The sequence below is a fragment of the Mustela nigripes genome, chromosome 6, assembly GCF_022355385.1.
Source record: "Mustela nigripes isolate SB6536 chromosome 6, MUSNIG.SB6536, whole genome shotgun sequence".
Classification (NCBI taxonomy): domain Eukaryota; kingdom Metazoa; phylum Chordata; class Mammalia; order Carnivora; family Mustelidae; genus Mustela; species Mustela nigripes.
The window spans coordinates 73,597,396-73,623,862 of NC_081562.1; the positions used below are offsets into that span (position 1 = coordinate 73,597,396).

Here is a 26,467-nt window from a genome sequence, read left to right on the forward strand (position 1 = left end):
TTTTTTTTTATTAAAGTAATCTCGAGGGGCGCCTGGGTGGCTCAGTGGGTTAAAGCCTCTGCCTTCGGCTCAGGCTATGATCCCAGGGTCCTGGGATAGAGTCCCGCGGATTGGGTTCTCTGCTTGGCAGGGAGTCTGCTTCCCTTCCTCTCTCTCTGCCTACTTGTTATCTCCATCTGTCAAATAAATAAATAAAATATTCAAAAAAAAAAAAAATCTCTATACCCAATGTGGAGCTCGAACTCACAACCAAGAGAACAAGACTTGTATACTCTACTGGCTGAGTCAGCCAGGTATCCCAAGACTTCAGTGTTTTTAAAGGGTCATATTTTTTTCTCTTGAGAAACAGGGAGAGAATATTTCCCTCTGCCTCCTGCTCCCCACTACCTGCAACTTCTGCCCGGTATTTGCCTCCCAGTGAGAGCAGGAAGGGCCCACAGAAAACCTTTGCCTATACCCACACCGGTCTCCAGTAGGCTGATCAACATCGCCAGTTAATATTTACTAAATCCTACCCAATGGTAGACTTTCTGTCCTCCCAGAATTTATGCTAGATACCTCGTGTATTTCCTATATTACAGTTTGGCAGTGAAGGAGATACAAGAGTATTTGATCAATTTGCCAACGTGTATGGCCTAAAGCATTTGGTCTAAGGCTGGTACCACTGTCCTCATTCAACTTCCATTTCCTCTTGAAACCTCTCCCCTGACCCGCCATTAAAGAGAAAGGCTATATTAGCCAATACTGAAAGAAATGAAGATAACCGCGTACTGTACCTTCCAGGGCATCTGTGAGACAGAGGCTGAAGCTGGGTATCTCAGAAAGAATGCAAAGTGGCACATACATTGAGGATTTGATTCTCTTACAAATGTGGCATTTAAATACTTCTGGTTCAGTGCAAGGACCACGCTCCTCTTGCTGGCTATTCCAGTGACTCCCAGGAGGGGTAAAGTTGCCTTACCTTCCTTCACACCTCAGTAAATGACTAACTCACTAGCATCCAGGAGGGCAGAGAAAGAGAAGGGGCAGAAAGAGAAGAAATCTTCATTTTCCCTATTCATTCCCCTCACCACCCAGTCGGTAATTCCAACTTTTAAAAATGTACTGCTTTGGGCGCCTGGGTGGCTCAGTGGGTTAAGCTGCTGCCTTCGGCTCGGGTCATGATCTCAGGGTCCTGGGATCGAGTCCTGCATCGGGCTCTCTGCTCAGCAGGGAGCCTGCTTCCCTCTCTCTCTCTCTCTCTGCCTGCCTCTCCATCTACTTGTGATTTCTCTCTGTCAAATAAATAAATGAAATCTTAAAAAAAAAAATGTACTGCTTTGTCTGCAAAAAAGATAGAGGAAGCACTGGTATACAGGACTGTCTACTCAGTGAAAAAAGCAAAGGTGCTTTTATGGGTGGGGGCGGGGCTGAATTCAGTGGTGATATCATCAGCCCTGATTTTAATGATTGAAATAATCATCTGCGCAGTTAAAGGTGCTAATTATTAGACTATACTAATACTTGGCCCACCATTTAGAACACTTGAGGCCAGACACACTCTCCTGACCTTCATCAGTTTACTTTGGCTGTGTACCAGTACGTAATTTCTGAAACGATAACCAAATTTCCACTGCAGCCTACGCTGAGCTTCTGTCAGAAAGAGCGACACTGGGTCTTCAGTCTGGCGAGGCCCAGCATTCTGGCTCAGGAGGAGGTCTTCTCCTGCTCCAACTGGCTCTGGGGGTTAGTCAGGAGCAGTGTCTCTCAGTCTCAGGTTTTGTAACACAATAACTTCATTCCTCCCACTCCATTTTGAGGGGCACTGGATGGAGGAGTGACAGAATAAAACTCCAAAGGTGGTTGAAAACAATTTAGAGGCAGTTCTGAGGTTGAGTTGCGTGGTTACTAAGCCACTAAAGAAAGTTAAGAAGAAAAGAGAGAAAAGGAAAAAAAATAGCTTCCTGTTTTAAATAAATAAACAAATTAACAGTCTCTGCTTGCCAGAGGCTTAAAGATGTAAAGCATAATGACATTTCCTCCTTTTTAAAAAGGACCACACAGGGCACTCAAAGGAAAAGTATACCTTACAATAAAAACCAGAAGAGGATTAATTTTAAACAAAGGGAGTGGAATTTTCCTTCAAAAGTCGGATATCCTTTATAGCTGGGCATGTGGTATTACTTCTATAAAAGAATCCGGTTTGTGAGTGTGAGTATAATTTTTGAATTTTTAATGTAGGGTATCTTATAGAAATGTCATGCCTGCCAAATTTTTGTATGGCACGAAGCTAGGAAGGAGCTTAAGTGTTCACTTGAGATTCGAGATTAAATTCCTCCTACATGTACATACGAAATCAATAAAGGACCAACTACGGAATGGGAAAATACATATGACAACACAAGGTTAATTTCCTTAAAACAGAGAGTTCTTAGAAGTCACTAAAGATTCAATTGCTTGAAAAATATATCCAAGCTAAAAAATATTAGAATCTAATACACATAGTAATGAAAGAAATGCAGATTTAACACCTAGATATCTTTGTGAATGTGTGTGACTATAAGAAGGCAAAACCAGAACTAATGAGTGGAAATTCTAGGGAAAAAGATTCTAGCTTACTGGAAATACAAACTTCTAAGAGAGCTTTGAAGGAAAGAGAAAGATCTGCTTGTAAGATCCAGTTCTATCGCAGGAGCTGATAAAAAAATGAGCTCATCCTTTGGGAAAACACTGACAAGGGGTTTTTTTATCTTAAAGCTAGAGTGCTACACTAGACTAGCAGTTTTTAAATGAAGCTCGTGGCATATCTGAATCACATATTTCTGGGCCACATCCCAAATTCACTAGCCAGAATCTCAGAATGGATCTTAGGAATCTTTATTTTAAAAATGATTCCCAATAGGAGCCCCTGGGTGGCTCAGTAATTAAGTGTCTGCCTTTGAGTCAGATCATGATCCTAGGGTCCTGGGATTGAGCCCTGCTTCAAGCTACCTGCTTGGTGGGAAGCCTGCTTCTCCCTTTCCCACCACCCCTGCTTGTATTCCCTCTCTCATGGTGTCTCTGTCAATAAATAAAATCTTAACAAAAGAAAAAAAAAAAGTTTCCCAGGGCACCTGGCTGGTTCAGTCGGTAGAGTGCATGACTCTTAAATGCAGGGTCATGAGTTTGAGTTCCACACTGGGATTGCTTTAAAAAAAATGATTCCCATTTCTGGCATTGAGAAACAAACAGACCAAATGACCCTTGATAGAGGTTCCTTTCAATGACCTGATTCTAGATGCCCCGAGATAGTATTAGGGTTTAGGTTTTCACTGGTCTCACCTTTAACTTCTAGTTAATTTATTCATAGCACCCAGATCTCTATTATAGTTCTTTGCTGCAGCTGATAAGCCTGTCATTTTCTATCACTAAGTTCTCACTTGAGCCAAAAAGAAAGAGAAATGGATTCTGGTAAGGGATATACTTTGAATAATTAGCACTTACAACAGAGATAATAATAACTGCATTATCCAGAAATTTATTCCCAACTGTGATATTTGCAAAAAATAGCTAACTTTAGTAAAGGGATCTTGTAAGATATTAAAATCCATGTTTTATAATATTGCCCTTTAGGACTAGAAATATAGTTATTTAGCAGAGTCTGCATGATACTTTGATAGCAAAATCTGCAAGTATTATGATTAAATGAATCCTTATTATCAGTACAGAAGGAGAAAGAGGAGCAGGAAGAGGAAAAGGAGAACCGGTGTGTTTTAGCCTCATTTTGCAAAGTGGTCACAGGAGGATTATTATTTTTTAAGATTTTATTTATCCATTTGACAGACAGAGATCCCAAGTAGATAGAGAGGCAGGCAGAGAGAGAGAGGGGGAAGCAGGCTCCCTGCTAAGCTGAGAGCCCAATGTGGAGCTCAACCCCAGGACCCTGGGATCATGACCTGAGCTGAAGGCAGAGGCTTAACCCACTGAGCCACCCAGGTGCCCCAGGAGGATTCTCTCTCTCTCTCTCTTTTTTTTTTTTAATAATTTCCCTTGCATGGATATACTCCTTTCACCTAAATTTTGCAAATCTTACCTGAAATACCACACTATTGCAAAGGCCATTTAGTCCAAGTCATATATGAACCCAAGGTAACTTGTTGCACATTACAAATGCAGAAAAAAATATATAATTATTTTTAAAAGGTGCATAATGGATATTTTATAGTAGAATGTTTCTGCTACTAAAATATAGCAATCCAATTAAATATTTCCATAAAATATGCAGAAGTCAATATGCATTTTCAACAAATTTCATCAACAATCATCCTGACCCTTCCTTATGTAACAAGCAGAAGGACAAGAATCTCCTGCTTTATTCTTACCAAGGCAGAGCCCTACTCACTCCTGAAAGTGCTCATCACTCAGTGACCCTGAAGATGAACCTCTGAGATCAGTATGTACTGTTCTCATTTCAATTAAAGTACATTACCATGCTCACTTGGTAAGGGAGGGAGAACAATCTCACAGAGGGAAACTCTTTGATCCTCAAGTCTTTTTATCTGAAAAGGAAAGAGCTTCCCCCTAGGCTGGTACTGAAAATGCCAGGAAGGTCAGTGAGTTAGACTTCTCTCCCAATAAACAAAGCTCTGCAGCTTCTTTTATGCATGTATAGAAATCAGATGGTTAACTGCTTCATATCTTGGCCAGAAAAAACAGGGTCTTATCTAAAAACACACTTGATTCTCTTATTTGTGTGTAATCCAGATATTCCCAGGTCACAAGTCTCCCTTTTTTCATTAAAAAAGATTTTATTTATTTATTTTTAAAGATTCTTTATTTGAGAGAGAGAGAGGGAGGGAACACTGGAGAGATCAAGCATGAGTGAGGGGGAGGGGCAGAGGGAGAGGAAAAAGTCAGCTTCCCACTGAGCAGAGAGCTGGATCTCAGGACCCTGAGACCATGACCTGAGCTGAAGGGAGACGCTTAACCAACCGAGCCACTCAGGCACCCCAAAGGTTTTACTTATTTATTTGAGAGAGAGTGAGTAGGAGGGAGAGGGAGAGAGAGTGAGTAGGAGGGAGAGGGAGAGAGAATCTGAGGCAGACTCCACAGTGAGCACAGAGCCTGACATGGAGCTCTATCTCAGAACCCTGAGATCGTGACCTGAGTGAAACTGAGAGTCGGACACTTAACGGATTGAACCATCCGGGAGCCCCCACAAGTCTCTTTTATATAGTCAGTCATACAGCCACAGCTGTTGAGAAACTTAGAAGAGTAGCACTGTTTTTACTGCAATAAACATACAGGCATGAAATAAGTGACATCCTAATATTAAAGGATGCAGAAGTAGTTCATTAGGAGCCCCCTCTTTCAAAACTCCGCTGGGGGGGATGGCGGGAAACAGGGAGTAAAGTGTGATAGGATCTGAAAATGCTTCATCTGAAAAGCATCTGAAAATGCTTCAGAGGAAAAGACGCCTTTCGAAGGATGAGAGGATTCACCAGGTGATCTAGGTGTGGAAAAGGATTCTAGTCCAAGAGACAGCAGACACAAAGACACCAAGACATGGAACAGACCAGCTAATCCTCTAGGATTTTAGAACTTGGGCTGGAAGGGTATGAGAGGAGACACTGCTGCCCCTGGTCACCAGGCTCACATTATAAAATTGTTGTGTGGCATACTCCACAGCATGCACCCTGTCTTAGAGCTAATGGGGAACACAGTAGGGCAGTATTTTCATATTAGAAAGAAATTACTAGGTTCAGAGTGGTGAATCGAGTGGGAATGCACAATACTGAATCAGAGGGCAGGTAAGAAGCGACCGCAATAGTAGACCAGAGGCGTGAAGATGACTGGAGCATGCCAGTGGTAAGTGGGGAGAGAGGAAGGCTCAGAGAAGCGGGAAAGAGGTCTCTGATCTGAGATTCTTAAAGACAAACCCTTTCCCAAAGAAGTGTAAAAATGAGTCACTCTCTGCCCTCAAAACAGTAGGTGGGAGCCACTTTCAAAGAGCAAAACACCCAGATAAAGCTAGGTTCGCATCTGGGCCTTGTGCTCTGTCAGTTGTGTAATCCTGGGCAATCTACTTCCCCCTGCTGATCATGTGGCAACCATCAATAATGCCTTAAGGAGATGTCAGGGGGCACAAAGATGCAAAATGGAAAGTCCTAACTTAGGGACTAGCACGTAAAAGGGGCTCAATAAAAAGATATCCACCAAATAGATAAGAAAAGATTCACATATATGGTTGCTCATTTTGTGTTTCTAAACAAAGATATAAACATGTCTACATTAAGTCAACAATTTATTTCTAAGGTCCTGAAAGCACTTACTTAGCTGTTTCTATTAATAGAGCTAAAGGAAGTTATTTGGAAGGATTTGTATCAAACATTCAAGTATCAACTCAATTCAATTAGCATGTAATGAGCACCCTCTGGTAGGGGTGTTTGGCTTGTTCTAGAATTCGTGAGAAATTGCACAATAAACCTCTATTTATCAGCTCTGTAAATTATCTAAAGATAACAGTTCCTATGGCATTAATTCCACAGAATGTTCTCTGATGGTAGTTTTCTATCAGCGGAACAAAAAAGAGGAAGTGTGGTTTAATGGATTACTTCCTTGACACACACCCACAAATCCTCCCAAGCTCTCGAGCTACAATACACCCTAACCTCAGTACTCTATTATACCACTCCCTCAAAATGACCAGCAGCTTCTTTTTGCTTTTTTGCTTTGCTAATGATGTTCACTTTGCTGGGAATAACTTCCTTTCTCCTTCAAAACACCAGTAAACGGGTATCCTAGCCTTTTTTAAAAGTCCACAAGGAAACGTATCTCCTTTGTGAACTCTTTTTTTGACCGTAGAACAGTTTGTCTGTTTGATTCTCTCTTATGGTTGTCATTACTATATTTTAATGAAGAAAATGTTAGGTTCTAATTATGAGGTATGGCTTTTGTTTTGTTTTTTTAATGCGCCTATCATCACATAATTGTTCATCTTTTAGTAGAGGGAAGAGAACATCTACAACCTCTCTAGATTGGTTCTCATTGCCTGGCCCTGGAAGGCAGCCCTATAAATACCAGCTGAATGAATGAATGAATCCATGAACGAGTAAGATCACTCTTAGTTTCTGTAGGTATTTTAATGTAAGTCACAAATATGGAAGGAAATTTTTCATGGGAAATGATAGCATGCCATGACAGCATGGTATGACCCTTCATATAGTTTTATAAAATTAAAATATAGCAAGATAGAAAAATATGTGATTATTTTAAGATATAAGTGGGGAGAGAAGATAGAATGACAACATTTCTACAGAAAAAAAGAACTGCTCTATGGTAGAGTGGACATGGCAGAAGTGCAGAATATATTCAATTTAAAATAGTATTTGTAAAATACCCCCTTGAAAATAAATAACACTCTCAAGCATTATTACTTAAAAGGACTCTTATAGGTTATATTAAAAAGGGTTAACTTCTTTGGGCTTTACTTTTCTCATCTATAAAAGTGAGATTTAATCACCCAATAATACCTAAAAATACCTCAAAACCTTTCCGTGATAATTAAATTAAAAATGTATGTTTACCACCTGGGCCACTGACGCTACTTAATTAAAGTTTCCCCAGGGCAATCCTACTGACAATTGCTGTCTGCAGTGTGTGCAGGGAGCTGATGACAATGGTGAGGAGGGTGAACTTGAACATCAATGAAACATTTTCTCCTCTATCATATGGATTTTTCATTAAATGAAACTAGATATTTCTTCTCTATGTTTCAAGGATTACTAAAACTGTTGCTTTAATGCTCTCAGATTATTTCATCCTTTTAATCTCTTGGGCAGAAAGAAGATATTTGTGCAAATCAGTATTCTGAAATATGAAGTAGACAACTAGAAAAAAACACATCCAGCTACTCTCATCTTTTTTTTTTTTTTTTTAGGGTGCAGGGACAGGTGGGCTAGGGAGCAGGTATTTTGAGGGGTCCAGACAATGGAAGGATTGGGAAACAACATTTCTTGCATTTTGACTCTTTGATTAAATTGACCCTCTACACTTGGGCATGCCCTGATATGCTTTCTTTGCATAGATCCAGTGAGTGGATTGTGGAGTATATAATAAAAATAACTGGGTGTGGTTCCTATTGGTTCTCTTCAGAATGAATGCCTTGGGCACCCAAGGCAATACTGAAAGCTCACACATCCTCAAACTACACAGTTGGCCGTTAGTAAGCTGATGCAGGGTTTCCAGACAGTGAGACTTGCAAAGTTGTTTTAAAAACATGTAGTCAAAGTCACAGTTTTGAATGAAAAATATTGAGCAAAAGGCTCAAAATAATTTCCCCGTCAGGTAAAAAAGAGTTCAAACCTGACCTGAATCTGGGGTCTAACTCAGCAGCGTGACAGTGTCCCTTGAAATCCACCTCTTGGATAATGATGAGCCCATCAACCACTGGTTTCAGAAAGCTTAAGAAAAAACAGATGGCATAACATAACCAGCTGGGGTACCCTGTTCTACATCCTTTAATATTCTGTAAGCACTACCTGTTATTTGCTTTTTAGTCTCCAAGTCTCTGGTTTGCTTCAGCACCTGGAGCAGCCGAGGTACCCCATTGAGTTCAGCCACCTCCAACTTGTTGTCATTATCTTCGAACACTAAGTTTCTCAAGGCCCCACACACGGCTCGCTGAACATCTTCATTCTGAACTTTAAGGAGCTGCAGCAGCTTGGGGATGCCACGAAGCTGATTAACCTGGGGAGGAAATGGATGTGTATTTATTCTGATGTGGCATTAAAGACACTGGTTGTAATACGAATCAACAGATAAAGTTCACTAGTGTGTATGAGAACTCCCATCAAACACCAATGGAGAAACAATCTGAAACTCATAGCATACAATATATACCTGCTATAAGGCAGTAACTCTCAACCAGAAGCTAACAATAAATTTGAGAAGACTGGAGCCTATGAGATAATTGAAGAGGAAGGTAAAGTGATAGAAGCTGGGTAAGTGATAGCGAAATGGATAGAAAGAGTTAAGTTATAAAAGCCTTGAGCATAATGAAGAAGGATGGGAATGCAGGGGACAAGGAATTTTATGGGAGAACAGCACATCACATGAGGTTTTTTTCCAGGACACAATTTTAGGGTCAACATAAACAAATACAGCTCATCTTCATTAATGGTAGAAATAAAGATTCACATACCACAGCAATGGTAGCAGCACTGCAAACTAATCCTAAATGCCAGCTATTTTTACGGTCAATTGCTTTGGGTATTTAAAAAAGGTTTATATAAAAATTATGCAAGCATTTTAAGTAAATAATGCAATTTTATACTTCTTGAGATGCTATTTTAAAAACATTTCTCCAATCCAAATATGCAGGAAAGAATGTGCTGTCTGTTACAGGCAGGGCCAGAATGAGGAATAGAAAAATAGTTTAGATTCTGAAATGGATGGTTGTCCAAGAAGAGGTCAAATAATGGCAATCTGAGTAAAGTGATTTTGTATCTCAGGCTACAAGTATTAACTAAAAAAATCAAGAGGTGGACAGGGGGTTGCTGAAGAAACATGTCAAGTTGCAGACTGAGGGTTTTCCTTCTCATAGACTTTCACTAAAATCTGATGCAGAAAAATCTGTTTGTTTTAGAGAGAGCAAGACAGAGCGTGAACAGGAAGGAACAGAGGGAGAAAGAAAGAGAAATCCCAAGCAAGCTGAGCATAGAGCCTGACGCAGGGCTCGACTGCATGACCCTGAGATCATGACTTGAGCCCAAATCAAGAGTCTGAGGCTTAACTGACTGAGCCACGCAGGCACCCCCAGAAATTTTTAGTAAGAACTTTTGATAAAGATCCCAGTCATTTTCACCATCTTAATGCAAAAATTTTTAGGATATTAACTATTGTTGTGAATCAGCAGGAGTTTCCCTTTCAGATCAAGTTCATCACCATCATCAAGTTCATCACTGCACAACAGTTCATGCTCTGGGCATCATAACACCTTTGCATATTTTCTCTGTATCATCAAATTCCAGGGTCCCTGTCATAGATAAATGGTATTTAAGACATAATCTTCCAATTGGACATCTTCCTTTGTTAGGATTGGGAAGAAGACAGGCAAGGCACGAACAAAAGTTGAGGTTTAAAAATAATAACCATGATAATATTAATAAAACAAAAATAATGACTCCACCTACTTCCAGGTGTTGGCACAGTGTTAGATTTCATATATGTTATCTACTTAATAGCTTGTTAAGAATCTTACAAGATTAAGTACTCTTGGGGCACCTGGGTGACTCAGTAAGGTAAGCATCCGAATCTTGATTTTGGCTCAGTCGTGATCTCAGGGTTGTGGGATCTTGCCCCCCATCAGCTCCACAGGGGGCAGTGAGCCCAGTTAAGATTCTCTCTTTTTTTCTCCTTCTGCCCAACCTCCTGCCCCCTTCTTGTCTTAAGAGAGAGAGAGAGGAGAGAAGTCGTCTTCTGGTAAACAGGATCCAACTGGTAGACTGGTCACAGCAGTTTTGTTGGGCTATGTCTAGAGCCATTATAATATATTTGTGTGAGAATGCGAATGAGAAAGATTTCTTAGCTATCAATTAATTCTCATCCAACAGATCATCTATTTGATCACTTCATCTATTCCCATTATTATACTTCCTTAAAAGCAGAAAGGCACAATTTATTTTAAAACAGTCTGTAACTCACATGGTTCCCCAATTCCATCAATTCCTATTTCATAGTTAGGTTTTTTTTTTTTTTTTTAAAGATTTATTTATTTATTTGACAGAGAGAGATTACAAGTAGGCAGAGAGGCAGGCAGAGAGAGAGAGGAGGAAGCAGGCTCCCTGCTGAGCAGAGAGCCCGATGCGGGACTCGATCCCAGGACCCTGAGATCATGACCTGAGCCGAAGGCAGCGGCTTAACCCACTGAGCCACCCAGGCGCCCCTCATAGTTAGGTTTTAAGGTGGTTGAATTGACACTCTGTAAACTTAATAAATGCCACCTATACTAAATCTTCACACCAGCAGTATAACCATCAGATGTGAAAAGAAAATCCTCTTTGTCCAAGTACTTTGCAAACTTTAGAAATATTCTATTACCTAATTTATAATTTATTAAGTTGCCTTCTTCAAAATATGATGCGAAGTGGCTTACTGGCCATATTTCACTTCCAGATGTGATTATAGAACTAGTGAGAAGTGGCATGGGGAAGCGTCCATCGCCCTGACCAGGCGGCAGGGGAGGCAGGGTAAGCTTCCCCTACCCTGTCACCTCTATCCCTTTGGCTTTCAGCGCTTGCTCCAGCCCGTAAAGAAGGCATTGCAGACACACCATGCTCAGATAAAGGCTGAAATCTGCAACAGCTCTAGTTACTGGAGAATTTGACTCCCTAGTGTCTAACACCTAGCCTAAACTTAAAAATAGCCTTTAGTTACTTTTATACATTTTATCAAGCAGATTGATACAAAATCAGTATCAAATGCAGGAAGTTGATGACATTCTCCTTATTGCGTATAACTAGAAGAATGGTTGGTGATGGATCCTATATACATTAGGGCCAATGTCAAATGTATTGCCCTTGTCCCCTTTAAATTCAGGGAAGCAGAAGGGACCAGAGAGGCTGCATGTCTTTCCCAGTTGTACCGAATCCTCAGGGGATTTGTTCTCTTTTGGGGAAAGGAAAAAAGAAACAGATGAACATGAATGTCTCAGAACTTCAAAAGAGCTTTCATTTGAAATGGTTTCTAAATATATGGAAGGACTCTATTCTGTTTCTCTTTCCTGCCAACTATAAAATAAATGATGAGGATTTCCGGTGGCAAATAAGCAGGGGGGAATGGACTAACTCCTCTGGGGCAACGGCTCTCTTGTGTTCTGGTGCCTTTGCTCTCTTTCTTTCCTGTCTGGAATGCTCTGACCACTATGCCTAACTTCCGGCAAAGCCCTACTCATTTTGCATGAGCTGGCTCAAATGTCACCTCTGTGAAATGTCACCCCCCCTTCTCTATTTTCTTTCCCATTAGCGTTAATCACTCCCGTAAATTGGTATAACCTTTCAGGAAGGCAATTGGAAGTATGTATCAAAAACTGTAAAAATATTCTCTTCCAATAACCTTCACTAGGAAAAAATTTTAAATGTATACACACATAGTTGTAACTACATTATTTATAATAGTGAAAAATTTGAAACCATAAATGTCCAACAACAGGGGAAGACTGGTTAATGACTGTCACATATCCTTATGTTGAGCTTTCCATGGGAGAGGCAGAGCAATGTTAGAATTGTCCAGTGTTTTATTAGTCATTACAGTTCCCTCACCAGTCAAAGGGAGATTATCTAAGATTAGCAATCTGCATGCTAGGTATACAGTAGTCACTCAACACATGGTAGCTACTACTATCACCACTAATATGCCACCATTAATATGAGGTATGCAAAATACTGCTAATGTTAAAACAAAATGCTTATGATACAGTGTTACTGAAAAAACCATACAATATCTATATATTTCCATTTAAACACATACATAAAAAAAGAAATGAAATCAGGGTGTTTGGTAAAAATGATGGCGGTATAAGTTATGAAAGCAGCTTATTATTTTTTATTTTTTTAAACAAGCATACATTTGCACATTAAAAAAAATCAAACCAAAAAAATCCATACAAACAAAGCTACATATCCAATTTGATCACAGCTATGTACATATACAGATTTTAAAAGTTAGAGGACAAAACCAAAATGATAACCAGAGTGGGAATTGTGGGTATGTTTTTTTTCTTTTTTTGTGTCTTACTTTCTCAAATTCTAAGTAATGAATTCCTATGAGTTTATAATAAGATTCTGCAAGACAGCTATGGCAGTCAATACTCTAGTGATGAAATTTGAAACAGGCATGGAAATAGAGCCAGTTTTAGAAGGGACTGGCAGATTAAATTAAAGGGTTTGTCCTTTCTTCTACCGGCAAGCAGGGCTGCTATTGGAAATGTCTCCCTCCATGCTGTGAGGCGACTGTATCAGAAGGGGTTAAGCCTGGGTGGCTCAGTGGGTTAAGCCTCTGTCTTCCACTCAGGTCATGATCCCAGGATCTTGGGATTGAGCCCCGCAATGGGCTCTCTGCTTAGCAGGGAGCCTACTTCCTCCTCTCTCTCTCTCTCTGCCTGCCTCTCTGCCCACTTGTGATCTCGGTCTGTCAATTAAATAAATAAAATCTTCAACAAAAGAAGAAGAAGAAGAAGAAGAGGAGGAGGAGGAGGAGGAGGAGGAGGAGGAGGAGGGAAGGGAAATTAAGCATGAAGCAGCTGGATTAACAGAAAACATCTCAGAAAGGGATTAGCACAGTAGCACTGAGCGGGGAGGGAAAGATGTGGGTAGATCCAAGACACTTTAGCAGTACTAATAGGTCTTTAAAATTGCACGAATATGAGTAATGTTGAGAGGTAAGGATAAAAGAGAGTTCAAAGTCTGTGTTCAAGTTTTTGTGTCACACCACTTGGGTGAATTACCACTCACTTACATAGGAAATAATATGTTCTGATTCATTACTTCAGGGCAGGCATTGTACTATTATCTGACTGCACTGACTGCATTCTCACAATTCCTTCTAGCAGGACTATTATTTCAACTTTAAAGGTAGGAATGCCGAGACTTGGAGAGGTTAAATATCTTGCCCAAGGTCACTGAGGTAATTAGGGTGCTGGGTTCACCCTGCCCCAAGAGACTCTTGAGAGTTAACGCTCAAACCGCCAAGGGTCCTGCCTTCCAACCCAGTAGGAAAAACAAATTCAAAAGCAGGGTTGTATACTAGAGAAGAAAAGCGAAAGAAGATACTGTGTTCATTTCTTAAAACGCTGATGTTGAGTTCGGTGGGATGTCCAGCAAATGATGGACACATAGTTTGGAGACCAGGGTAGAGACAGAGGCTAAAGATGCGGTTAAATGATCTTTAACATATGGGAATGGAAGTCATAGGAGTGGATGAAACAGGTCAGATGATAGTGTGGAGGGAGAAAAGTCCCAGGAAGGCATCATTTAAGGGACAGGCTGAAGATAAATTTTTCACAGAAGAAACCCAAAGGTGCCACAGATGTGGAAAAAGAATCAGAAGACTCTGGGCCCAAAGAAGAAAGTTTCAAAAAGAAGAAAGAGATCAACCATGCTAAATGGGTTGAGTCCTAATCAAATAAAAAAAGGATTAAAAAAGTTGCCACTGGTTTTAAACATTTATGATTTTAAATTTTGATCTTTATGTGCACAATATAATTATTTTTTTAAGAATTATTTTATTTTTTAGAAAGAGAGAGCATGTGCACACATGCATATGGGAGGAGGGGCAGAGGGGAGACTATCAAGCAGATTCCCTGCTAAGCATGCGGAGCCCAAGGTGGGGCTTGATCTCAAGATCCTTGAGATCATGATCTGAGCTGAGACCAAGAGTCAGTTGCTTAACTGAGCCACCCAGGTGCCCCTAGGATTTTCTATACGCAACATAGGGCTCAAACCCACAATCCCGAGATCAAGAGTTGTATGCTCTACCAATTGAGCCAGGCAGGTGCCCCTCTAATTGTCTTTTATACATAAATTCAAATACTACAGCACTGTGCTTAATATTAGCAGAATTTTTGTTTATGTTCTTGGGTATAACGTAATTCTTAAATTTTTCTACTATGCATATATATTTTTAGGTTTCAGTGTGATTTTCGTGTTTCATTATTCTCAAAACCAGTGTTTGTCCTAGCTTTAGAATAAGTGCCAAGAAGGCAAGCACAGCATTAATCCTGTATGTAAGCGAAATGATATTTATAATCAAACTAGTAACTTAAGAGATAGAGGAAATCTAGTCCAACTTGAGTAGCAAAAGAAAATTTCAAGTATTTCTATATTAGAAAATGAAAACATGCATAATAATGTCCAGCTTTTTAAAAGTGGAAATAAAGATTTAAATATTTATCTGATTTAGTCATAGAAAGATCTAATTTTTAGCCTAATTCTCTTCACCTGTATGTATAAAGAAAGTTCATTGCTATATAAATATATTGTTTAAAAAAAAAATCCTTACTTATTCTTCCTGTGGAACAAACATATAAGCAAAGGAGCAGTGAGAAATACCTCATAATTATGTGACTTTTAAAACCAAAAAATTGGGGCACCGTAGTTCAGTCAGTTAAGTGTATGCCTTCTGCTCAGCTCAGGATCTCAGGATCCTGGGATAGAATCCCATGTCAGGCTCCCTGCTCAACAGAGAGTTGCTTCTCCTTCTCCCTCTGTGATTTCTCTAGCTATTGCTCTCTCTTCAATAAATAAACAAAATCTTAAAAAAAAAAATAAGATAAAACTAAAAATATTCTAGAAATGGAGGTAGGTTTTTAAAAGAAACACCTAAAATATAGATGCCATGAATAGAAATATTTACAGATTTGACTTCACAAGAATTTTTAAATCCTGCATGATGAAAGATACCATGCTATGCACAACACTGGATTATATATTATATTATGCATAACAGGTAAAGAACTCCTACAAATCATTAAGGAAATACAGATCTTATAAAAAAAAGTCAATAGAACCTTTTTGTCTGACCTGCCAGACTACCTACATTCTCATTATTCCCTCTGTGAACCCTATGGATTCCCTGAGTACTAATAAAGCTGGTAGGTTACTGTATGTTGGGCTTTGTACTTCTATTTCTATTAGTTGAGTCACATATTTTCCAAGGATAGCTTAGGTGTGCTTCCCAATGTATTTGGGCCAACTATACTTATTACTACAATCATGTAATTTATCTATCTGTTCTAAAAATGAATGAAATGTAAGTGTGAAAAGAGTTCTGTCTCTCTGAAAATTGATCTCTACACTTTGGAAAGACTAGGTAGGGGTAAACAGCTTTAAAAAGCTCTGCAATGATTTTTTGACAAAATTAATGTAAAAGACTAGGGAAAATATAAAAATCCACAAGGATTTGAACTCAGATGAATTAGGCTATTAAGTTCTCATTTCACTTTAAAAAACTAGAAATTGCAGATGATACATAACTGGCATAGTGTATGAAAGATTAAGACAAACTGTGTAATTGTGTGTGGTATGTGTGTATAATTAATTTTTTTTCTCTGTAGCTTTGATTAAATGACTATTAGTCTTGATTTCAAAAAATTAGGAAAGTTTCTACCATAAAGGTTTTTTTTTTTTTTTTTTTTGCTTATTAGATTAACAAAACCAAACAATAAAGTATAAACTGGTGATGGTACATGTAAATGGGCACTGGGACACAATGTTACCAGGTTGTAAGTTTACAGTTTCAGGGAGAATTTATTAGGGATTATTTATCAAAACTGATAATGACTCAACAGTGAAAAGGACTAATTTGCCTACCTCCTGAAACAATTTTTATTTTTAATTTTTTTTAAAGTTTCGATGAATACTAAGTTTTGTTTTGTTTTGTTTTTAAAGACTTTTATTTATTTGACAGACAGAGATCACAAGTAGGCAGAGAGGCAGACAGAGAGAGAGAGGAGGAAGCAGGGTCCCTGCTGAGCAGAGAGCCCAAAGTGGGGCTCGATCCCAGGACCCTGAGATCATGACCTGAGCCGAAGGCAGAGCCTTTAACCCACTGAGCCACCCAGACGCCCCCACCAAAACAAAAAAAAAATTTTTTTTAAAGATTCCATTTATTTATTTGACAGAGATCACAAGTAGGCAGAGAGGCAGTCAGAGAAAGGAGGAAGCAGGCTCCCTGCTGAGCAGAGAGCCCGATGTGGGGCTTGATCCCAGGACCCTGGGATCATGACCCGAGTTGAAGGCAGAGGCCCCAACCCATTGAGCCACCCAGGCGCTCCCCCTACCCGAAACAATTTTTAAAAACAGATAAAACATGCAATGATTTCAAGAACTGGACACGAAGCAATGACGAACAGTGATCCCTCAGGGATGGAAAACAAGCAAGGTCAGCCCCAGTGCTGTCACAGATCAGTCTCCAGAGAGTTCTCAGGCTATAGTGTGGTGAGAGAAAACCCAACTGAAATTCAAAAAGCAGAGCTGAGACAAAGTGCAGAAGAGGGGTTTAATAAGTCCTAGAATAAATAATGCTCTGGTCCCACCTAACAAATCTCAAAAGCAAGATTTGGAAGGATCAAACTGTTTTCAAATAACTACATCCCAGAACAAGGTTCAAGAATATTTACAGAAATAAAAAAATACCCAGCATCCAACAAGGTAAAATGCATAATACCTGGAATTCAATGAAAAATTTCCAGGTATGCAAACAAGAAATGGGCATAGATATTAGAATTAGCAGACAAAGTCATTCAAGCAGCTTTATTTTATTTTATTTTATTTTATTTTATTTTATTTATTTGGCAGAGAGAGAAAGAGAGAGAGAGAGAGAGAGAGAGATCACAAGTAGGCAGAGAGGCAGGCAGAGGGAGGGGGAGGAGGAAATAGGTTTCCTGTTGAGCAGAAAGCCCAATACGGGGCTCAATCCCAGGACCCTGAGATCATGACCTGAGCCAAAGGCAGAGGCTTAACCCACTGAGCCACCCAGGTGCCCCTCAAGCAGCTATTTTAACAGTCTTTCATATGTTTGGAAATCTCGAGGAAGGATGGAACATGTCAGGTTCCATCCAGAGAAAGAAGATATACATTAAAAAAACAAACCCAAATGAGAATAATGGCATATTAAACACCACAGAAGAAATGATTAGTGACTTTAGAGCATAGCAACTAAACCTATCTATAAAAGGAAACATTCAGATAAAAACTAAAGAAAAAGCATAGAATATGGATTAGCTATGAGAAAACTTTGAGCAGCCAAATAAGTATGTAACAAGTTCCCAAAGGAAGTTTCAAGTATTAATGGTTGAAAAATCCAACGAAAACTCCAAAATTGGACGAAAAATAAAAATCTACAAATTTAAGAAACTCCATGAACTCTCAAGCACAAGAAACTTAAGGAAAACTACACCAAAGCATATTATGACCAAACTGCTCAAAAGTAGTGATAAAGAGAAAATCTTAAAAGCGTCGTGCGTGGGTGGAGAGAGAGACAGTATGTACAGAGGAACAATAAAAAGGACACATCATTTCTTGTCTGAAGCAACAGCAAGTGAAAAGACAGTGAAGCAACAACTTTCAAGTCCTGGAATAAAAAACCGTCAACCTAGGATTCTACTGCTAGTGAAAATCTCTCAGAAACAAAGACAATTCCTTTTCAGACCTACAAAAGCTGAAACAGTTAATCACCAGGAGACCTGCACTAGAATAAATGTTAAAGAAAAATTTTCGGGCAATGAGAAATAACAGATAACATCTACACAAAGAATTAAAAGGCACTGGAACAACTTAGATGAAATGGACAAAGACACAAACCACCAAAGTTCACTAGGAAGAACACATAGCCCGAAAGACCCTGTATCATAAAGAATCTGAACTCACAGTTAAGAATCTAGCTAGCCTCCTTAGTGCAGTAGGCGGTGTGTTGGTCTCATGACCTGAAGGCCCTGGGTTCAGTCGGAAATGTTTCACAAGAAAATTTCAGATCCAGCTAGCTTCACTGGTGATTCTACCAACTACTTAAGACAGAAATAATACCAATTACCATCAAACTTTCAGAAAATTGAAGAGGAGAGAACACTTTCCAATGTGAAGCTAGTATTATTCTCAATCCAAAACTGGACTAAGGCATTGCAAGAAAAGAAAATTACAGAACTTTATAATATAACTGCATAATTGCTTTAATAGAATTTTAGCAAATCTAATTTTATAATAAATATAAATATAGCTGCATAATTGCTTTAATAGAATTTTAGCAAATCTAATTTTAAAAAGTGATAGTACATCATGACCAAGTGGGATTTATCCCAGAAATGGGATAACATTTAAAAAATCAAAATAATTTACAATAGCAGCAAAATTAAGATAAAAACACGGAAATATTGTAATAGGCAAATAAAACATTTGACAAATTCCAACAACCATTCCTGAGTAAAAAACTAAAACACAAACTCTGTAAAATCAGGGATAAAGGTATTCTTCAACTTAAATGGTGATTTATGAAAACCCTATAGCTAACATCATACTCAACGATTAAAAGCTAAAAGCTTTTCTTCTGAAGATCAGGAACAAAAGAAGGATGTCCATTCTGAACACTTTTATCCTAAATAGTATTGAAGTCCTAGCTGGTGCAATTAGGTAAGAAAAAGAAATAAGTGGCATCCAAATTAGCAAGGAAAAAGTAAAACTGTCACTATTTTCAGAAGATATATTATACAGAAAGCCTTAAAGACTCCAAAATCTCTACTAGAACTAATCAATGAATCCGGTAAAGTTGTAAGGTACAATATGCAAAAATCCGTCACATTTCTGTATACCAATAATAAGCTATCAGAATTAAGAAAAGGAACCCATTTACAATTGCATAAAAAAAATACCTAGGAATAAATTTAACCAAGGAGAAGAAAGACCTGTACCCTAAAAATTATAGGATACTGATGAAAGAAACTGAAGACACAAATAAATGACAAGATATTCCATGCTTATTGATTAGAAAAATTAATAGTTAAAATGCCCACATTACCCAAAGCAATCTATAGATTCCATGTAATTCGTATCAAAATTCCAATGGTATTTTTCACAAAAATAGAACATACAATACTAAAATGTATATGGAACCACAAAAAGACCCTGACTAGCCAAATTGATCATTAGAAGAATAAAACTGGAGGCATCATGTTTCCTGATTTCAAAGCTATATTAAAAAGCCATAGTAGTAAAAAAGAGTATATTGGCATAAAAAGATGCACAGATCAATGGAACAGAATAAACACTCTAGAAAAAAAAAAACAACCCACGCATATATGGTCAATTAACTTAGAACAAAAAAGCTGAGAATAACAATGGGAAAAGGAGAGTCTCTTCAACAAATGGTGTTGGGAAAACAGGACAGCCACATAAAAAAAAAAAAAGAAAGAAAGAAAGAAACTGGACCACTACCTTTCACCATACACAAAAATTAATTCAAAATGGATTAAATCTTTAATATGAGACCTGAAACCATAAAACTCCTAGAAGAAAACATAGGCAGTAAGCTCTTTGCTAGCACTCTTCCCAATGAGTTTGGATATGACACGAAAAGAAAAGGCAACAAAAGCAAAAATAAACAAGTGGGACTAGATCAAATACCAAAGGAAACTATCACAAAATGAAAAGGGGAACCTAAAGAATAGGAGAAAATAATTGCAAATCATACATGATAAAGGGTTAATAATCAAAATATATAAAGAACTCAGATGACTCAATAGCAAACACAACAACAATCCAATTAAAAGTGGGAAAAGGATTTGAACAGGTATTTTTCCAAAGAAGACATACAGATGGCTGACATACAGAGAAGGTGTTCAGCATTCCTAATCATCAGGGAAATGCAAATCAAAACCACAGTGAGATCTCATATCACACCTGTCAGAATGACTATTACCAAAAAGACAAGAAATAACAAGTATTGGCAAGGATGTGACAAAAAGGGAACTCTTTTGTATTGTTGGTGGTAATGTAAATTGGTACAAGCACTCTGAAAACATTATGGAGCTTCCTCAAAACGTTAAAAACAGAACTACCTTAGGACTCAGTAATTCTACTTCTGGGTATTTATCAGAAGGAAATGAAAACACTAACTCAAAAAGATAAACTCCCATGTTTACTACAGCATTATTTACAAGACCCAAGACATGGAAGCAACCTAAATATCCACTGATGGATGAATGGATAAGTAAAATGTGGTATATATACACAACGGACTACTATGCCATCATAAATCAGAAGGAAATTCGGTTATTTGCAGCAACATGGATGGCTCTTGAGAGCATTATGCTGAGTGAAAAAGACAGTGAGAAAATACTATACAATCTCACTTATATGTGGAATCTAAAAACAACAAACCCACAAAAACCAAAATCAAAGATACAGAGAACAGACTGGTGGTTGCCAGAGATGGGGGGTTTGGCATTGGTGAAATGGATGAGGGTCGTCAAAAGGTACATACTTCCAGTTATAAAACAAGTTAAGATGTAATGCTCGTCATGATGATAGTTATTAATACTGTACTGTATATTCAAATTGCTAAGAGTAGAACTTAAAAGTTCTCATAATAAGAAAAAGAATTTATGACTGGTATGGATGGTAGCTAGACTTGTAATCATTGCAATATATATATATATATATATATATATATATATATATATAAATATCATGTTGTACACCTGAAAATGTTTATCTATATTATTATGAATATAACTCAATTGTAACTCTAAAAAAGCAGGAAAAAGGTGTTAAAAATACTAGAATATAAAACTTCTTCTTTCCTTCCAAAAAGAACTATATAAACATCCCCAGATTAAATTCCTAAATGCAAACAAAAACAAAAACAAAAAACTTACATGTTGCACCATACTGAAAGAACAACCAAATGCTTCCCCCCATGGATCAAGAACAGGATATATCCACTCCTTTTTTTTTTTTTTTCTTAATATAGCATTAGAGGTTCTAGCCAATACAATAAGAAAATAAAAAGAAATATAAGTTATCCAGATTGAAAAGGAAGAAACAAAACTCTCTTTATTAGCAGATGGCATGTTCTATGTAGAAAATCTGATGAGTCTACAAATATTCTACTACAGCTGAGAGTGAATTTAGTAATACTGCAGTAAAACTATAAAATACAGCTGACAGCAATTAAAGAAGACCGAAATAAATGGTGAAATATACCATGGTCATGGGTTAGAAGACTCAATATTGTTTAGATGAAAATTCTCCATATATTAATCTATGGATTCAATGCAGTCTCAAACCAAATCCTAGCAGTTTTTTTCATAAAGAAATAGATTCTAGGGGTGCCTGGGTGGCTCAGTGTGTTGAGCCTCTGTCTTCAGCTCAGGTCATGGTCTCAGGGTCCTGGATCAAGCCCCACACTGGGCTCTCTGCTTGGCAGACAGCCTGCTTCCCCCTCTCTTTCTGCCTCTCTGCCCACTTGTGATCTCTCTCTGTCAAATAAATAAATAAAATGTTAAAAAAATATATAGATTCTAAAATTCATGGAATGGCAAAAGACCTAGAATAGCCATAATCACTTGAAAAAGAACAAAGTCAGAGGACTAACACTAGCAATCTTCAATATAAAACTGTATTACTATATAATACTATAGTAATATATAAAACTAGAGTAATCAAGATAGCATGAGATTAGCATGAAGATAGACCAATAAGGGATGCCTGGGTGGCTCAGTTGGTTAAGCGGCTGCTTTCGGCTCAGGTCATGATCCCAGCATCCTGGGATCGAGTCCCACATCGGGCTCCTTGCTTGGTGGGGAGCCTGCTTCTCCCTCTGCCTCTGCTGCCACTCTGTCTGCCTGTGCTCGCTTGCTCTCTCTCTGGCAAATAAATAAATAAAATCTTAAAAAAAAAAAAAAGATAGACCAATAATAGATCAATGAAATAGAACACACAGCGCAGAAATGGACTCACATATATGTGATCAATCCCTTTTCAACAAAGGCACAAATACAGCTTGGACCCAAAATAATAGTCTTTTCAACAAATGGTGCCTACGCAATTGTGCATATATATATATATATATATATATATATATATATATTCATATGTATATTTATATGTATAAATATATTTATATCTTTTAAAAGAAACTTTAGTCCACATCTTGCAATGTATACAAAAATTCATGCCAAATGGACCTTAGACCAACTATGAAATCTGACACTTACAAAACTTCTAGAAGAATAGACAATCTTTGTGACCTTAGAGTGAGTGACCAGAAAGATCTCTTGGATATACCACGAAAGCACAATCCATAAAGGAAAAAATTCACAATTAGACTCCATCAAAATTAAAAACTGTTAAAAGAATGAAAAGAATAAAATACAACTGGGAGAAAGTATTCTCAAATCATGTATCGAAAATCTTAAAGAACAAAGTAGGGTTAATAGATGCCAAACATTTCCAAGATACAGGGTTAAAGAAAAACAAAGTGCAGGGTACTATACATAATCTGCTACCTTTTGCAATTTTGTTTTAAACAAAAAAGGATACCGAACCAACCCATCCAATAATTGTTTCTATATGCATAGAATATCTCTGGAAAGAGACCCAAAAAGTGATAAGAAAAGTATGTAGTGAAAACTTCTTCCCTTTGGTGTGGAAGGGAAACAGTTTTCACTACATACTTTTTCGAACTACGATTTTTTTCCTACACAAATGTACCACTTTTCAACAAACACAAAATGACCTGTTGATTCTATCTTTGTGAGTTCTGTCCTATAGAACACTTAAGCCAGGGTGCCTGGGTGGCTCAGTCAGTTAAGTGTCTGGCTTCTGATTTGGGCTCAGGTCATGACCTTAGGTGGTGAGACTAAGCCCCGTATCGGGCTCCAGGCTCAGTGCAGAGTCCGCCTGAGATACGTTCTCCTTCCCTCTCCCTTCCCCCCGTCCCTTCCCCCATTCACATGCATACACTCTCTCTTTCTCCCTCTAAAGTAAATAAAATCTTTTAAAAAGTCCCAAGACTTTTATTTTATTAATTTATTATTTAAAATTGACCTATAATTGATGTATAACTTAGTAAAGATTTTTAAAAATTTATTTATTGAAAGATTTTATTTATTTATTTGAGAGAAGGCAAGAGTGAAAGAGATCATGGAGGGAGAGGAGAGAGAGAGACGCAGACTTCTGCTGAGCAGGGAGCCCAATGTGAGGCTCGATCCCATGACCTCTGTGATCATGTTCTGAACCACAGGCCGACACTTAACCAACGACCCAACTAGGTGTCCCAAGATTTTTTAAAATTTAAATAAACGATTGTTTTCAGTTTGCATGGCCCCTGTAATAAATATAAAAGCATGGTACTTTTAATCTGAACTTAAAATGACACTCACCCTTTTCCGGGCTTCAGATTTCTGGAAGCACTCGTGCTGTATGAAAGTAGCTGCAGCAGAAATTCTGGGTGGCAGTGTGTGGTCTGCGTCGAGCATACTCACTGCTCGCTCCAGAGTCATCTCCATGTCTGCATTCCTAGACAAACAGTCACAGAGTCAGCGGAATTCCAGACCTGCTCCCTCCTGCCTCCCAGCCTGATACCCAGAAATGATTTGGCTTATATCCAAAAGCACATAGAACATCTGAGCTTTGGCTTCTCTTCACCCAAAAGAAAGATCAGCAACTGAGATCAGAAGGTACAAGAAGCTAGCAGTAGAAATATTCCCGGTCAGACTAACCTCTGAAAAGAAAGAAACTGAACTCTGTTTAAAATAAGCAATATGGGGGCACCTGGGTGGCTCAGTGGGTTAAAGCCTCTGCCTTCCGCTCAGGTCATGATCCCAGGGTCCTGGGATGGAGCCCTGCATCAGGCTCTCAACTCCTCAGGCCTGCTTCCTCCCCTCTCTACCTGCCTCTCTGCCTACATGTGATCTTTGTCTGTCAAATAAATAAATAAAATCTTTTAATAAATAAATAAATAAAATAAGTGATATGTAGTATGATAATCGCATGTTAAAAGGCCACTTTAAAGGCAAAATAAGGGTACCCGGGTGGCTCAGTCAGTGGAGCCACTTAAAAAGGTAGGTAAGTAAGTAAGTAAATAAATAAATAAATAAAGGCACAATAAGGCTTCACATGGAATTTAAAATAAATTTGATCTTAAAAATTAAAAATATTTCTACCATGGTAATGTTATACTTGTGGATGAAACACCTTCCCTCAATAATCATTAGATTTTTCTCAGATCTGTTCAGAATCAGTTATTTTACCTGAAAATGAGTTTTAAAATGAACATTCAATAAGTTTTCTAACAAATGAAACAGTATGTAAACAGTACCAGGAATACTGAGTCTGTTTTGTTCAAATAAGTCATGCTGATGTGACCGAATCATTAGGAAAAGTAATGATTAAACATAATTATAATGTGCTTTTTCTTTTTTTTTTTTTTTTTTTTTTTTTAAAGATTTTATTAATTTATTTGACAGAGAGAAAGATCACAAGTAGGCGGAGAGTCAGGCAGAGAGAGAGGAGGAAGCAGGCTCCCGCTGAGCAAAGAGCCCGATGCGGGGCTCGATCCCAGGACACTGAGATCATGACCTGAGCCGAAGGCAGCGGCTTAATCCACTGAGCCACCCAGGCGCCCCTAATGTGCTTTTTCTTAAAGAAAACAATTTCTGTCACCATTGCTTTGCCATTGCCATGACATTTGGTGTATGTCTATCTAGTAAGATACTTTTGTCCTTTACTAATTGCAGTGATGATGAAATCTGATGTAGTTTGACACAAGAGAGAATAATTGATAGAGGACAAATAAAATTGCCGTTTGTAAAACAATAATTCCCAAATGCCTCATCAAACTGGTTTTTTTCTCCCCTTTTATTTCTGCCTGGAGGGGAACTACGTTAGGCAACCTGTTACCATTGTGGATGTTAACACATTCATGCTTCCTCAAGCACTGACTCAGAGAAAGCAGATTCAGGATGTCAACATCTTAGAATTGCAGCTATAGACGTGCCTTAAAGGTATCCTAGGACTTTGGCTTCAAAGAGTTACACCTGATTCGTTCTTGGTAATAGAGAAAAAAAGGATAGCTTTGGCAGGGCGTTTTCCAGGATTTGCTAACAAGCACAAAGAGTACAGGCATACCATGTCTTATTGTACCTGGTACCTTACTCTACGAAGCTTTGCAATACTGCTTTTTTTTTTTTTTTTTAATTTGAAGGCAACCCTGCATCAAGCATGCCTATCAGTGCCATTTTCCCACAGCATTTTCTAACCTGATGTCTCTGTGTCACATTTTGTAATTCTCATAATGTTTCACATTTTTGCTATGATGATTGGTGATCAATGATCTTTGATGTTACTACTCTATTCATTTGGGTGTGGACGCCATGAACCACACCCACATAAGATGGTGAAATTGACGAATAAATGCGTGTGTTCCGACTGTTCCACTAACTGGCTGTTACCCATCTCTCTCCTTCTCCTTAGGGCCTCCATATTCCCTGATACACAGATTGAAATTAGTTAGTAATTTCAGTTAATAACCCTACAATGACCTCTAAGTGTTTGAGTGAAAGGAAGATTTGCACGTCTCTCACTTTAAATCAAAAACTAGAAATTATTAAGTTCAGTGAGGAAGGCATGTTAAAAGCCAAGAAAGGCTGATAGCCAGGCCTCTTGCACCAAACAGTTGGCCCAATTGTGAATGCAAAGGAAAAGTTTCTAAGGAAATAGAAAGTACACTCTAGTGAACACACAAGGGTAAGAGTGAAACAGCCAGGACACCTGGGTGACTCACTGGGTTAAGCGTCTGATCGTGATCCTGGGGTCCTGGGGTTGAGTCCACAGAATGGGGCTCCACACTCAACGGGGAGTCTGCTGTGCCCTCGCTCTCTGTCCTTCTCCCCAGCCAGCTCCCATCCCCTCACCGCCTCCTGCTCGTGCTTGATCTCTAGAGCTTGCTCTCTCTCTCA

The 26,467-nt window shown here is 38.4% G+C and overlaps 1 protein-coding gene across 2 annotated transcripts in view; it reads right to left on the bottom strand.

Moving 5' to 3' along the window:
* The window catches only part of PKP2 (plakophilin 2), a 90,581-nt gene that overhangs the window by 38,621 nt on the left and 25,493 nt on the right, over positions 1-26,467 (bottom strand). For both annotated transcript variants that reach the window (XM_059402886.1, XM_059402885.1), the window contains exons 4-5: positions 23,891-24,026; positions 8,499-8,706 (exon numbers count right to left, since the gene is read on the bottom strand). In XM_059402886.1, coding sequence (XP_059258869.1) covers positions 8,499-8,706; positions 23,891-24,026 — 344 coding nt within the window. The remainder of the gene's footprint in view (positions 1-8,498; positions 8,707-23,890; positions 24,027-26,467) is intronic.